General features: G+C 46.3%; 1 protein-coding gene across 1 annotated transcript in view; it reads left to right on the top strand.

Moving 5' to 3' along the window:
- Nucleotides 1-14541, top strand: part of NAV2 (neuron navigator 2) — a 270778-nt gene that overhangs the window by 135665 nt on the left and 120572 nt on the right. Inside the window, 1 exon segment of the mRNA XM_077761085.1 lies at nucleotides 9188-9310. Coding sequence (XP_077617211.1) covers nucleotides 9188-9310 — 123 coding nt within the window.

The following is a 14541-nucleotide window of genomic DNA, read 5'->3' as shown; positions in this document are numbered from 1 at the left end:
CACCTGAGACGTGGCAGGCACCTTGGAGCTGACTCCAGCCGGTTGCACACTGTACACATACGTGAGATGGGTCCATAACTTAAGAGAATTTAGCAATTTCTGCTTTAGATGGTGGTCTCTAAACTTTTTGTTAAAAAAAAAAAAAAAGAGCCTGTCCCTGCATTAGATGCTGTGCTTCTTTTCAAATATAGTATATGTGCCTTGTTACGGAAATCATCTGTACAGTATAAACCTACACAAAACTCATGACATTAAGTGGGACATGTTAAGAAATACATACAAATAGGGGTGCCCGGGTGGCTCCGTCGGTTGAGCATCCGACTTCGGTCGTGATCTCACAGCTCGTGAGTTCCAGTCCCGCGTCGGGCTCTGTGCTGACAGCTCAGAGCCTGGAGCCTACTTTGAATTCTTTATCCCCCTCGCTCTCTCACTCACACCCTGTCTGTCTCTCTCTCAAAATAAACAAGCATTAAAAAAAAATTTTTTTAAAGAACACCTTGAAAAAAGAAATACAAAGAGAAACACTTTAGGTTTGCTCATATGGGTCGTCTCCTGTTCCTCATCGCGGAGACTGCTGCCTGAGGCCTGTGCCTCCCACTCCCTAATGTATATTAGAACCGCATGGGGGTCTTCCTGAACTGGAGTCTGGTTCAGGAGGTCTGCGATATTGCGGTTCTAAAATGTTGCCAGTGACACTGAAGCTGGTGGTCCGTGGCCCCTCTGATGATCGGCAGGTAGAGTGAGGCCCATGCGGAGTTCTTTTCCAGAGTGTGCCTTCAGTTCTCTTCAAGCAGCTTTGCAGCACACAGCTTTAGGAAATAATGTCTGTGGCACCAGTTTGCTCCAGTGAGGCTTAAAGGGGGCCCCTGGGACCCTTTGACTCCTCCTCTATCCAGGCCTGCCTTTTCCTGCTACTCCCTCTGTCCCCGAGGCCTGCTGAAGCTGAGCTCTTGTCTGACTAGCTTAGCAACGTCTTTGTAGTGCTCCCCAGAGAGGCATGCTCTGGTGACGGTGACGAGGCTGGCCGGGGCCGACTCCAGGCCTCCTGTCCCCAGCTCACTTCCACAGCCGTCTCCGCTTCCTGCCACAACAGGATCAGAGACCTGGGCTGCGTGTGCCCACGCATCTGGCCTGCCTTGCAGCCAGGACACAGTGAGATGGAAGGGAAATGCAGACAGGCCAGGGAAGGGGCCGGTGCCCGTTGAGCTGTGGGTCTTCCTACTTGGTGGCTCGCGGTCATGTTCTGTGCTCGTGGCCTTGGGTGGCTGCTCCAGGCTTGCACGAAATAAGGGAAGGTTTTGCTGGAGATGCGAAGTGAGCTCCCACATCCTCCTAAACAGAGCAATATACCATCCTAGTGATGTCCTGAAGAGCCGGCAGTTGTCCAGCACGGCAGGAAACAGTGCCAAAAGGTACCTCGACCCTGCACTGAAGAGAAAGGTAGGAAACTGCTTGGGTTCTCCGGGTCCATGTCTCCCCTCTGCCTTTGCCAGCGGAGGCTTTGGAGAGCCCCTCAAAAGACACGGAAACCGAAGAAATGCCTCTTGATGACTTGTGTTTTCTAGTCCAGGTTGTAGTGTAAGTCCCGTTGTCACAAGGAAACCCACCGAGAGGGACGTTCAGACCTTAGACTTTCTCTAACGGCGGCTGTTGATTTTGTGTCCTTGTGTGTCAGTTGGAGATGACCCCTAAGGGAGAAGCAGCCGCACCAAGGTCTTTGATTAGAGCTCACAGTTCAAGCCCCCTGTTGGGTGTAGAGATTACCTACTAATTAAAAAAATCTTCTCAGGGAGCCGGGGTGGCTTCGTTAGTTGAGCGTCCAACTCTCGATTCCGGCTCGGGTCATGATCCCACAGTCGTGGGATCGAGCCCCGTGTTGGGCTTCGCGCTGAGTGTGGAGCCCGCTTACCATTCTCTCCGTCCCCTGCTCACAGTCTTTGTCTCTAAAATTAAAAATAAATAATTTTTAAAATCTTCAAAACATAAAAAAATAAAATATTGAAGATATGCCATGACAAGGACATTAGAATCACTCAGTAATATATCTGTGTAATTGTCATTTGAGGGGGTGGGGGATGGGAGTGGGTTGGCCTTGGATAAATGAAATAGGTGGCATTTGCATTTGCCTCAGCTTTGGTGCTTACACACGTTGAGAACGAAGTAGTTTCCAAGTGTCTCCTTACTAGAAGCTTAAGTCTTTGCTTACATTTTAGTACTGCAGTTTTAAAATTAGCACGAAAAATTAAACCCACTCTTTTTCTGATCCTACGATTGCATTGCAAGGGCCTTCTCCTCTCCCCTTAATTAAGTCAAAGGAAACAATTTCCTTTCTGTCCCAGAGACCAGCTCTCTTCCAGAGGGTGTTGGCAGCTTTGTTAGACTGGCTTGTCCGATTGTCCTTCCGTGACCCACAGTGAAGTTTAATCATCTGACTTCTAAGAGGCCCGGCACTGAAAGCATGCTTTGACAGGTTTGTCTAGAAACTCCGTTTAGATCCTCATGACCGTAGAGCGTACATGCATCCTGCCCCATTGCCGGAGGGCGGTGGGCACTGTGAAAGCACATGTTGTTTGGGGTCTCGGACGCTGGTGAAAGGCTCCACTGCAGGGACTTTCATCAGCCCACCTCATTTTCTTTTCACCGTATGCAACAAAGGATGTGTTGACATATACGCTCATACAGTTATATTGATATTGGCAAGGAATTGTATACGTGCGTGTATTTATTTCTTTCATTCCATTTTCTTTGCTATTTTCATTTTCCCATTTAAATCAAAAGTGTATCCAGAACATACAGAGAGGTGGACACGTCTTTGAAGAAAAAATAATCACCTAGGCTTGATTTTTTTCCCCCTTCTGTTTTGTACTACTTTTATTTCTTGCAGCTGAGTATTTTTTTGTTGTTCTTTTGTTTTGTCTTTTAATGTCATGCCCCATTAGAAGTGCACTGAGCCAAATCAGGTCAGTACAGATTTCTTCCCCTTCCCGTCCACCCCTCCTCCCCCAGTCCTTGACGGAAGGTGATTTCTTCTGCTGCCAGAGGAAGTCAGTTTGTGTTACTTACGCAGGTCACACTGAACTGTGCACTTTGGGAATGGGGAGCCACCTTCTCCTCCTTCCGAAGGCAACTCACAAGGCCACTTTCACTTGTTCCACATTGTCGTCTGGTTTTTAAAGAAGGGATCTGTTAATTAAGCCTTGGATTCAAAATCTGGTGTATCTGTTCTAACAGGTCCTGTGAGATTCCAAAGCTTTTTCATAGCTGGTGTCAGTCATATAGGATGCACTCTTCTTGTCTACAAAGTCCCTCTTGAGGGGCAGGAGGCCCTCACAGGTCTCTCCTGGCCTGAGCGATGGTGAGGCTCTCCTACAGGTCTGGTCGTTCCCCCAAAGGTCTGAGACGACTCAGACAGGCTTCAGACAAGTGGTGCATTCTGAAAAGTCTGAAGAAGGAATTCTTGATGAGAAAATGCTCTCCCAAACTGGAGCCTTGAATGATGGAGGTTTTGAAAAGTCAGTGTTCGGGGCGCCTGGGTGGCTTAGTCGGTTGGGCGTCCAACTTTCGCTTAGGTCATGATCTCGCGGTTCGTGGGTTCGGGCCCCGCGTCGGGCTCTGTGCTGACTGCCAGCTCAGAGCCTGGAGCCTGTTTCAGTCTGTGACTCCCTCTCTCTCTGACCCTCCCCTGCTCACGCTGTCTCTCTCTTTCTCTCCTAGAAATAAATAAAACATTTAAAAAAAAAAAAAAAAGAAAGAAAGAAAAGTCAGTGTTCTCTTTGACACAGAAGCCAGAATTTGCAGGTCATTTGCTTTGTACTTTCATAGCTCTCCTGGCTCGCAGCAAGTGGCTCCCATGCCCTCGCTGACTGAGCCCCGGTCCCCCAGCTGCCCGGCAACAGTGAACTACCTACCATTCTCCTAATGTACCCTGTTCTCCTTTTCTCTCTGCTTCTGTACGTGATACCAGTGTGCCTAGACGGATCCTCCTCCTCTGGCTGGCAAACTCCTATGCACCCTTTAAGGGCCAGCTTAAATAGCTCCTCTGTGACTCCTCCTCACGCCCCTCAACCCCCGTGCTCTGAGCCTGTCCTACATCCATCTGTAATACTGCCCTTCATCTAGGGGCGCCTGGGTGGCTCAGTCGGTTAAGCGTCTGACTTTGGCTCAGGTCATGATCTCATGGTTCATAGGTTCAAGCCCCACATCAGGCTCAGTGCTGACAGCTCAGAGCGTGGAGCCTGCTTCAGATTCTGTGTCTCCCTGTCTCTCTCTGCCCCTCCCCAGCTTGCTCTCTCTCTCTTTCTCTCTCTCTCTGTCTCAAAAATAAATAAACACCCCCCCCCAAAATACTGGTCTTTATCTGTACAATGCCTGGGTCCCCTGTAACTTTTGAGCTTTACCAGGGCAAGAACTAGGTTTTTCCACCTCTGTAACCCCTGCCTGGTACAGCGCCTGGTACCTAACAATTGTGGGATTGAAAAGTGAGAAGGGGATACACAGTCAGTCCTCTGTGATATGGGCAATCACTGCTGTTGACAGTCACGGCTAATAAATTTGAAGTGCCCCCAACGTACCAGGCACCGGGCTTTGCGGGCCCTGGTGCATTTAACTCACTGCAGCCTTGTGAGGTTAATCTGTAGTTTCACCTATCTTGTAGCTGAGGACATGAAACTTGTAAGAATTACACTAAGAAGCGTCACAAAGCTGGGATTTGAACTCACCTACCTGCACTGTGATCCTGACCACAATTTCATTTTCCTCATCTGAAAAACTGATAATACACTTGATGAGCATCTTGAAGGTACAATGTCATGGCTTATGGGAAGCACTTAGCACAGTCCCCAAGTAGTCTCCACATCCATGAGTTTTCATTCGTGGTGATCACTACAAGCTCTCCTAGCTAGCAAGGGATGGAGGAGACATTTGAACCCAGATCTTTCTGGCAACAGAGCCTTAATGCTAACTCTTATGCTCATGGGCCAGTCCAAAGTACCCCAGCCTTGAAAAGAAAACACCTCCCCACACACACCTTGTGTCTTTAGCAGAGGCTCCATCCTGGGGCCCCTGGGGAGGCCGCGGAAGGCGGAGGCAGAGCCCCAGCACCCTTCACTGCAGAACTCGAGAGGGTACTGTGGAAATCGTTGAGTTGCTTGGCGACTTAGGACCTCACCAAGCAAACATGAGGATGTTACCAGCACATCATTAGGCTCCAGTGCTAATTATTTATCTCCCCAAAGAGGAGGAACGTTACAGTGTTGGTACTGGGGGATTTAGTCCCTAGATCAGCTGCTTCCTTTCCTTGTGACCTCAGGCAGGCCCTTTCATCTGTACCTGGGTGAGCCTTGCTAAAGCTTCCAAAGATGGGCATGGCCATCGCTTCCCTGCCCCCACCCCCCGGCCTTCAATCACATGAGCCTCCTAAGCCCTACTGGACAAGGGCTGCTGATTCAGATCGATACAGCTGTGATTATTTCACCTGTAACTCCTGCTTTCTTAAGGGAGTAACTTGATGAAGGCAGTTCATATTAATGGATTCAGTAGCCAATTCCTACCCAAATTTGGGTCAAGCCAAAATTACATTTTTCATTAAGAGTAGAAGAGTTGTTTAAGAAAACTATATGGAGCTTTTTATAAAAGAAACTATTGGAGTCAGCGGGTAATAATTTAGAAATAAATTTTATTATTTTTTAATGTTTATTTTAGAGAGAGAGAGGGAGAGGGCACAAGCTTGGGAGAGGCAGGGAGAGAGGGGTCAGAGAAACAGAGGATCCAAAGTGGGCTCTGCACTGACAGCAGCAAGCCCGATACAGGGTTCCTACTCATGAACCTTGAGCTCCCGACCTGAGCTGAAGTCAGACCCTCAACTGACATAGCCACCCAGGCGCCCCAGGAAATAAATATTTTAAATTAGAGTCTTCAGTGTGAGCCAGGTTGTAATGACAGGTGTCTCCAATGCCATGCTGTCTCCTAGTGAGAGCACATATGACAGAATTTTTAAGAATATTCTAAAAGATGTATGATTGAATACATGTTTTTACAAACGTCTGGCAAAAGAAGTAAATTCCCTATTTCCTCATTTCCACCACCCAACTTTCACACACAGTGAATGAAACAGATTTGCAACAAAGCTGGATCGTGGGCTGATTACTTGCATTCAAGGCTCTTTAGTTCTCTGTACACTTGAGAAGGCAGAGGATCTGATTTATCCTTGCCTTTCCCCTCCTCTCTGCCTAAACAAAGTCAGAATCCCCTTCAGCAGTTGACAGGCAAGGTAGCCATCTCTCCAGGACCCTTTCACCTTCCTAGGTTGTCATTTTCAACCAAATCACGCTCTGCTGGGGTGTTCCTAGGTTGGGGGCCGCGGCACGTCTCGGCATGGTCTCTGGAACACTCTCTGGGTCCTGCTCTGCGCCTCCGCAGAAAGCCAGGGGTGTTTACGTGTGGGCCTCGTCTGCACGCCTGGGTGCATGTAATTGGCCATCTGTATGTGTTGTTTCACCAGCGATGAAAATCCAGCAGGGAAATGAGTGCTAAAATTAGTTTGTTTGTCCTTTGATAAGATCCCCGCCGTTGAAAAGTTTTTGTTTCTGTGGCTGGGTGGGCTTTGCTAAACTCAGAATTAACTGCCTTGCTTAATGGTGCAACAGATTGTGTTTTGAAGAGCTTCCCCTGAATTCTCCTTGAAGGGACATTTGATCTAGAAAGTCTAGCCTCTGGCAAAGTCACTGCATTTTGATGTAGGTGCATTGTTTTGTTTTAGTTTTTTTCTCGCTATGCTGGCTGTAGGATGTGTGCAGAGAGCCTACCCCTGGACCCTGGGTCACGTTGAATGGGTGGGTGGATGGATGGACTGATGGACGGGTACACCGGCAGATAAACAGTTTAATTTTCCTTCCTCTGTGTCTTAGATGTCATGTTTGCTGACATTTAAGAGGAAGGAAAGCCTGGGTTAATCGGTGGAGCATGCGACTCTTGATCTCAGGGTTATGAATTTGAGACCCATGTTGGGGATAGAGGTTACTAAAATAAATAAGGAAATAAACTTTCAAAAGAAAAGAATTTTTGATTTAAAAAAAGAAGAGAGAGAGTAAGAGGTGCCTGGCTCATTTGGAAGAGCATGCGACTCTCGATCTCAGGGTTTGAGCCCCATGTTGGGTGTACAGAGTACTTAAAAAATAAAATCTTGGGTAGGATAGGATAGAACAGAACAGAATAGAATAGAATGAGGAAAGAAAACCTGTAATTGGTGTCCTCCCAAAAAGTTTTTGCTAGACCCCATCATGGTCTTCATTCAACAAAAACCGTTTGTCTTAGGCACTTAATATGTGTTAGGCACGTGGGATATAGATTTGAACAAAGTAAGAACAGCTCCTGTCTTCAGGGAGCTCACTGTACAGTGTAGGAGATAAGCACTAAAAGGTGATTACACAAGTAATTATTTAACTGTAGCTGTAATCGTTATGTTTTTCTGTTTTTGTTTTATTAAGATACAATTCATAAAATTCACCCTTGTAAAAGCATACAATTTAGTGTATGCTTTTATTTAGTGGTCTTTAGTATATTCACAAAGTGGTTTTTTACTCTTAAAATGATACAGTTGATACAGTTGAGTGAAAAATTCAGTCTAATCTGTTGTTTTGTTGGCACAACCACAAACAATCAGTTTGACTACTCCAACAGATTTTACATTATGTGGGCCTTGCGTTGTCTGTGATCGTTAACGTCGTAAAGGAGGGGCGGGCGGGGACATGGGAGAAGTCCCAGTGAGACATGGCGTCCTTGAAGCTGCTCTAAGCAAGAATTGTTTTGACGCGTATGGAAGCTTCTTACCCCAGATGCTCCAGTGAGACCTTTCTTCTCTGCCCCCAACTTGAACTTACTGGCTCTGGGCCACCTCCAGAGTATCCTCTAATTCCATTTTTCTGAGTGTGTATCCCAAGAAGGTCCCAAATGAGAAGCAGAAGAAAGTCAAGAATTGACCACCCTCAGGATCTACCCCATATATTCTAAAGCTCAAGTTCCAAAGGCAGTAACACTTTCCATGATGTAGCTCAGCTGACTATTTCAGGAAGATCGCCACTTGTTAGTCTTCTGAGTGTGTGTCATTTCACTTGAAATGTAAGGCGTCTGCATTCTCAGACACCTTGCAGGTTTATCTGATGGGGCCCGTGTAGGAATTAAAGGGATCTGAGTTTGGTTTCTTGCTCTTTCCGAGTTCGGTTTGCCTTCCTGTTCTCCTCTGAGGATGCAAGCAGTCTCCCGTATGGGGTGTTGGGAAGGAGGCAGGGGAGGTGAGGCAAAGCTGCTTTGTACCTGCACTACCTCCTACTGGCACCTAAGCTCTCGGGAACTGGTCTGGTTGGCAGGCAGCCATCTATACAGAACCCTGGCTACCCCTGCCCCTGATAACACGGACTTCCTCAAAACATAGCTTTGTGGCCTCACCAAGAGATCTGGAAAGGGGGTAAATGAGAACTAGTGTTATTCAGGGAGTTTTGTGACAGCCCTCTTAAGACATTGGTATCGAAGGTGAAATTCACCATTGTGGGTAGATACTTCAAAATGATGACACCCCTAATAATGGGCATGGTCTTATACACACTGCAGAGCACTTTCATATTTCTTATGTGGCTCATTCTCACGTCTGCCTTGGGAAGCAGGAGAGCTGTGGTATTCCCACAGTTTAGATGAGAGGCTCGGAACCCAGAGAAGTAGCTTGCCCACAACGACAAAGGTGGCTTGGTCTTTTCTTTCCACCTCTTTTAAAAGCTTGCCTACTTTCTCCACTGCACTTTTCTGTAATATTAGTTTCCCCTATGATTTGCTAATGAATGTCAGTTCCACTCACGTTACTTAGGTAAAACACCTGCTTGTATAAATGCTGACATTAAAAAGAATGTCACAAATACATCTGACAGTTAATTTTATTCACTAGTTCCCTTCTGCTACATAGATTCCTGCGAGTCTGGGTTAATTAAGCTGAGTTCTAATTTTGCTATCAAATGGGTGATCCTTTGTGTTGAATCAACAGCTGAGTTATCATCCTTGGGCTGTGACTAGTGACAGAGCCTCCGGAAAGCCTCAGTTCCTTCCCCCCTTAGAACACAGGGTAGCCATGGAGGGCTTCTGGACATGAACAGCAGGACTGTACACAAATTGTTTCTGACCATACATGTGCCTCCCATTAAAGGTACATGACCGATGGTGGACTTGGCCTCTATACTCGTCGCCTGAACCGGCTCCCTGATGGGATGGCTGTGGTGCGGGAGACCCTACAAAGAAATACCTCCCTGGGCCTCGGAGATGCTGACAGGTAAGTGTGCTCCACTTGGGGCTGACCGGGCGCAGAGATCCTTCCAGAGTGGCCTGAGAAATGAGGGTGTGATATTGTGAGCGAGTGAATGGGCCCTGCTTTAATGCCCGTGGGGGGTTGGGAGGCCTTGAAGCCGTGCGTGGGCTCAGGAGCTGGCACAGCAGTCAGGAGGTGGTGGCTCAAGGGGGTTCTTGAGTCCTGCTTCTGGTGAGGATAGTGCTTCTGACAGCAGTAATCGAGGGAGTTCAGGCTCGGGGAGTTTTCGTTTTTGTTTTGAACGTCGCTATTGCATCTTTGCTTATTCAACAAGCCCCAGGGATCTGCTCTACTTCTGTTAGCCAGCTTTCTAGGTTTCGTGTCTGGGAACAAAGTCCCTGATGATACACAGGTCTGTGTGCAGGAGGGAGCACTCTTGGCCGTGACTGATCAGGCTTCACTGTAGGTCTCCTGTGGCCTGGCGACAGGAACGAGGACTAACGATGTAGTTTATATACCACATGCTGAGCAGTTGACATTAAAGGGCTTGGCCAGTCTTCATTGCCGCCACCATCTGAGATGAAAAGAGCTTCAGAGAACATTACAGTATAGAGGACTTGGTAATCCTTACTCTGACACAAATGGATTCTATGGCCTTGAGCAATCTATTAAAGTAGAGGTTTGGACCTCATGATTTCCAAGATCCCTTCCAGCTCTGATGTGTGCTATATCTCTAGATTTTAATACCTTTTGCTGATCTGAATGTTGAAGGACTTTACTGGCATACTTGACCTCTTTTCCCACGTAGGGTAAGGAGATGAAACGTAGAATTTAGAGGTGTGTGCTTGAAGTCGCCTTACATTTTTGGATGCTAATCCTCATGGGCCAGAAAAGCCACATAACTTGTAGCACAGACCTGATTTCTTGCTGTTCTCTTTGCTGGATATACTTTTAACAAAGAGCGAAGTGATGTCTGTGGTTCCCTGGCTTCAGAGAAATAGGGCAGCACAGTAAGGAGACAGAGGCTGAAGTTACCCCTAGGAATGGAATTTGCCCAAGAGGGATCTTCATCTTCTCCACTGGGAAGGCTCAGAAGCCAGGGCTGATGTAGAGAACACTGAATTCGTTGTCAGGAACTTGGGATGTGGCCCAGTCTGTGCTGCTAATTTGAATATGTCCTTCTCGGAGCCCTCCCCGGTGTCTGCTGCTGATTTATACCACAGCTGACAAAGGCTCTTCACCACAGTGCCAGCTCAAGTCAGCTTTTCTCCTGTCACTAATTCGTTTAAAAGTATTGGTTTGAAAATTCCATAGAAGGACACCTGGGTGGCTCAGTCGGCTTAGCGTCCGACTTCAGCTCAGGTCATGATCCCACGGTTCGTGGGTTCGAGCCCTGCGTTGGGCTCTGTGCTGACAGCCAGCCCAGAGTCTGGAGACTGTCTTCAGATTCTGTGTCTCCCTCTCTCTCTGACCCTCCCCTGCTCACGCTGTCTCTATCTCTCCCTCAGAAATAAATAAAACATGTAAAAAAATTTTAAAAACAGAAAGAAAAAAAATTCCATAGAAAGGTGAACCATTTGAGAATTGCTCTTTCTAAGGCTAGAATGCTCTATAACTAAATTTTTTTTTATTTTTTTTTTAACATTTATTTTCTTGAGAGAGAGAGAGAGAGAGCACACAAGCAGAGGAGGGGGAGAGAGAAGAGTGAGACACAGAATCCAAAGCAGGCTCCAGGCTCCGAGCTGTCAGCATAGAGCCTGATGCGGGGCTCTAACCCACGAGCTATAAGATCATGCCCTGAGCCGAAGTTGGACGCTTAACCAACTGAGCCACCCAGGCGCCCCTGTAATTAAAATCTTTAGAGGAAATACTGTCAGGGAGAAAATCCATTGTTGTAACACCCCCACTGGATATTTCACAATTTACCCAGTTATTTTGCTTATTTGTCTTCTCCTGTAAACATGTATCTGGTTAGTGAATCTATTAGCATGAAATTCAGGCTTTACAGGATACATTTTCCCTTGTAGCAAAAGAAAAATCTGTGCGAGGCCGTTTAATTTAATGCTTCGTTGCAGGGTTAATGGAATTATTATAGATCACAGCTGAGCTCTTTTCTGCTTTGGGGCGAGGCTAGAAAGATGGATAGTGTTGGCCATGTTGTTCTAGTTCAGCCTGTTTGATGGGACCGATTGGACCACAATGTCTTCTGGTTCTCATCAGACTGGACTGCTCAGATGTGATCATTTAAGACCAAATGGATAACTGACCAACTTTTAAAGAAAGATTTCGGGGGCGCCTGGGTGGATCAGTCGGTTAAGTGTCTGACTTTGGCCCAGGACATCATCTCACAGTTTGTGAGTTCCAGCCCCACATTCGGCTCCCTGCTCTCAGTGCAGAGCCCACTTTAGATCCTCTGTCCTCCTCTCTCTCTGCCCCTCCACTGCTCACGTGCACTTTGTCTCTCTCTCTCTGTCTCTCAAATATAAAGAAACATTAAAAAATACTTAAAAAAAAAAAGGAAGAATTCAGATGACTTTTTTTAAAAAGTAGGATTTAATAATGCTTATAAATTTCCTATTTCAGGTAAGTTTTGGCCTGTAGGCAGTGAGATATTTTAGGTTGTTCTCAAACAAGTTAAATTTCTTTCATTCTAAATTTATTATAAATGACCACATAAATTCTTCATTTTTGGGTAAGTTGAAATAATAGTAGATTTGTTGCTATAAAGTTCTTCATGTGTGTCTCTTCTAAAAACTATATCCTAGATGAGTTTTCCCAAAGTGGAAGGCTAACATTAGTGGTATAGGAAATAATTTATTAATTTCTAAAAAAAAATTTTTAATGTTTTTAATTTATTTCTGATAGAGAGAGATAGCGTGAGCAGAGGACGGTCAGAGAAAGAGGGAACACAGAATCTGAAGACAAGCTCCAGGCTCTGAGCTAGCTGTCAGCACACAGCCCGATGCGGGGCTCGAACTCACGAACCGCGAGATCATGACCTGAGCCCAAGTCAGATGCTTAACCAACTGAGCCACCCAGGTGCCCCGGAAATAATTTTAGATAGTAGAGAGGGAGATACTTATTTTCAACAATTACACTTTAATTGTAATGTTTTAAAAAATCATAACTAATGAATCAAACCCAAGATTTTACAAATATTGTTTAGGGTAAAGAATAGTGTAGGTGTGAGACAGTTGTGAAATATCAAGGAAGATATCACAGATGGTGTGCAGATATTTAAAAAAAAATAGTATGCAAATGACTGCAGACTAGGTAACCTATTCTTGTCCTTTAAATAAGAAATATGTTCTTTAAATTATTTAAATTAGACAAATGAAAAAATGTAAACAAGAAAGTAGCACCTTTCTGGAATTCTTCCCTTTTAACCTAAAAAAAAGAAGGTCCCAGAGCTGAGGTATTTACAGGAAATTCTTTTTTAAATTTTTTTTTTTTAATGTTTTATTTATTTCTAGGAGAGAGAGAGAGACAGCGTGAGCAGGGGAGGGTCAGAGAGAGAGGGAGTCACAGACTGAAACAGGCTCCAGGCTCTGAGCTGACAGTCAGCACAGAGCCCAACGCGGGGCTCGAACCCACGAACCGCGAGATCATGACCTAAGCGAAAGTCGGACGCTTAACCGACTAAGCCACCCAGGCGCCCCAGGAAATTCTTTTTTAAAAAGACAGCCTAGGGGTGCCTGGGTGGCTCCGTCAGTTAACCATCCAACTCTTGATCTCAGCTCAGGTCTTGATCTCAGGGTCCTGAGTTCAAGCCCTGCTTTGGGCTCTGCACTGGGCATGAAGCCTACTAAAAAATAACAATTAAAAAAGCCCAATTCTTAAGGATTCGTGCATAGGCAGCGGACTCCATGAGTTCCACAAAGAAAGTAGGAAAAGCACTGAGAGATTAGACCTCAGCCAGGGGAAGAAGAGCGTAAGAAGGACAGATCACCTCACTGTACCCACAGGAAAATCATTAACCACAGCAGCACAGCTCTGGAGAGCAGCTATTCCAGGGTAAGGCCCTAAAGAACGCTGACCTGCCCGACAGACCGTGGCTGTTTGCAACAGGATGTGGCTTGGGTATCTTCAGGGCTATTAAAAGTAACTGATAAGAATGTGTACCTTCGGAGCCCGGGAGATAGGGGCCATGTCAGTTTGTGAGTCTTATATGTCACCAGCCGGCTTCTGAGTAATAATAAACGATGATAATAAATCCGCAGTGCCACGTCTGCCCTTGATCTCCTGTCACTATTTCGGGTTACCACCCCTGGGCTCCAGCTTTTACCTGATCGTCATCAGTGGCTACTTCCAGCAAACGAGAGCCAGCCGGCTAAGGGGGCAGGATCAAAAGGGACAAATGGAGGTAGCTTGTTACAAGTCACGGGCCCCAGATAACAGACAAATAAAGAAAAGTTGGGCATGGAGGTCCCTGAGCTGGCAGCCGGGGAGGAAGGAGAAATACGTCACGGAGAGCCTAGAGACCAGCCTCGAGGACAGTCACGTGGTTTGTTCCCTCCTGCCAGTTCCTGCATGCTGTCCCCTCAGAACCCACCAAAAGTTCTTGAGCTCCTGCAAGTTGAGGGCTCTTCAAGCTTAAAGCTCTGCTCTGGGAAAGTTTCCATTCCCAAATAACCTTTCTTTGTCCCTCCAAAGCATTGCTGGGCTCATGGCCCTTTCTTTCTTTTTTTTTTTTTTTAATGTTTTATTTATTTTTGAAAGAGAGACTGAGACACTGTGAGCAGGGGAGGGTCAGAGAGAGAGGGAGTCACAGAATCCGAAGACAGGCTCCAGGCTCTGAGCTGGCAGTCAGCACAGAGCCCGACACGGGTCCCGAACCCACGAACCGTGAGATCATGACCTGAGCTGAAGTCAGACGCTTAACCGACTGAGCCACCCAGGTGCCCCTCATGGCCCTTTCTGTTATCACCGTGACACTGTCATGTGCAATGGGCTGAAGCCATTAGAGGCTTCTAAATGCATTCCCTAGTCATGCAGGTGTCACTGAGGGCATCAGGACAGAATCAGGCTCTTTGTGCCCATGTAGATCAGGAGGGCTGTGGAATTACCTGGTAACTTTCTTCTAAACCATTAGAATATTTATTGAACTCCCCTGGTTCTTATTAACTTGAGTACTAAAAATAGCAAAACGCGAAGACCTGTGTGGTAACAACGTCCGCCTGAGACTTGCACAAAACGCCAAGAACCCGAGCAGGAAGAAGAAACCGTTTTCATCCCTTCTCATTACAAGGTTTTGA

Source organism: Crocuta crocuta, unplaced genomic scaffold (genome assembly GCF_008692635.1).
Source record: "Crocuta crocuta isolate KB4526 unplaced genomic scaffold, BGI_CrCroc_1.0 scaffold233, whole genome shotgun sequence".
In the NCBI taxonomy this organism is placed as follows: Eukaryota; Metazoa; Chordata; class Mammalia; order Carnivora; family Hyaenidae; genus Crocuta; species Crocuta crocuta.
The sequence above is the reverse complement of the archived record's forward strand: the minus strand, read 5'-3'. Positions and strand labels throughout refer to the sequence as shown.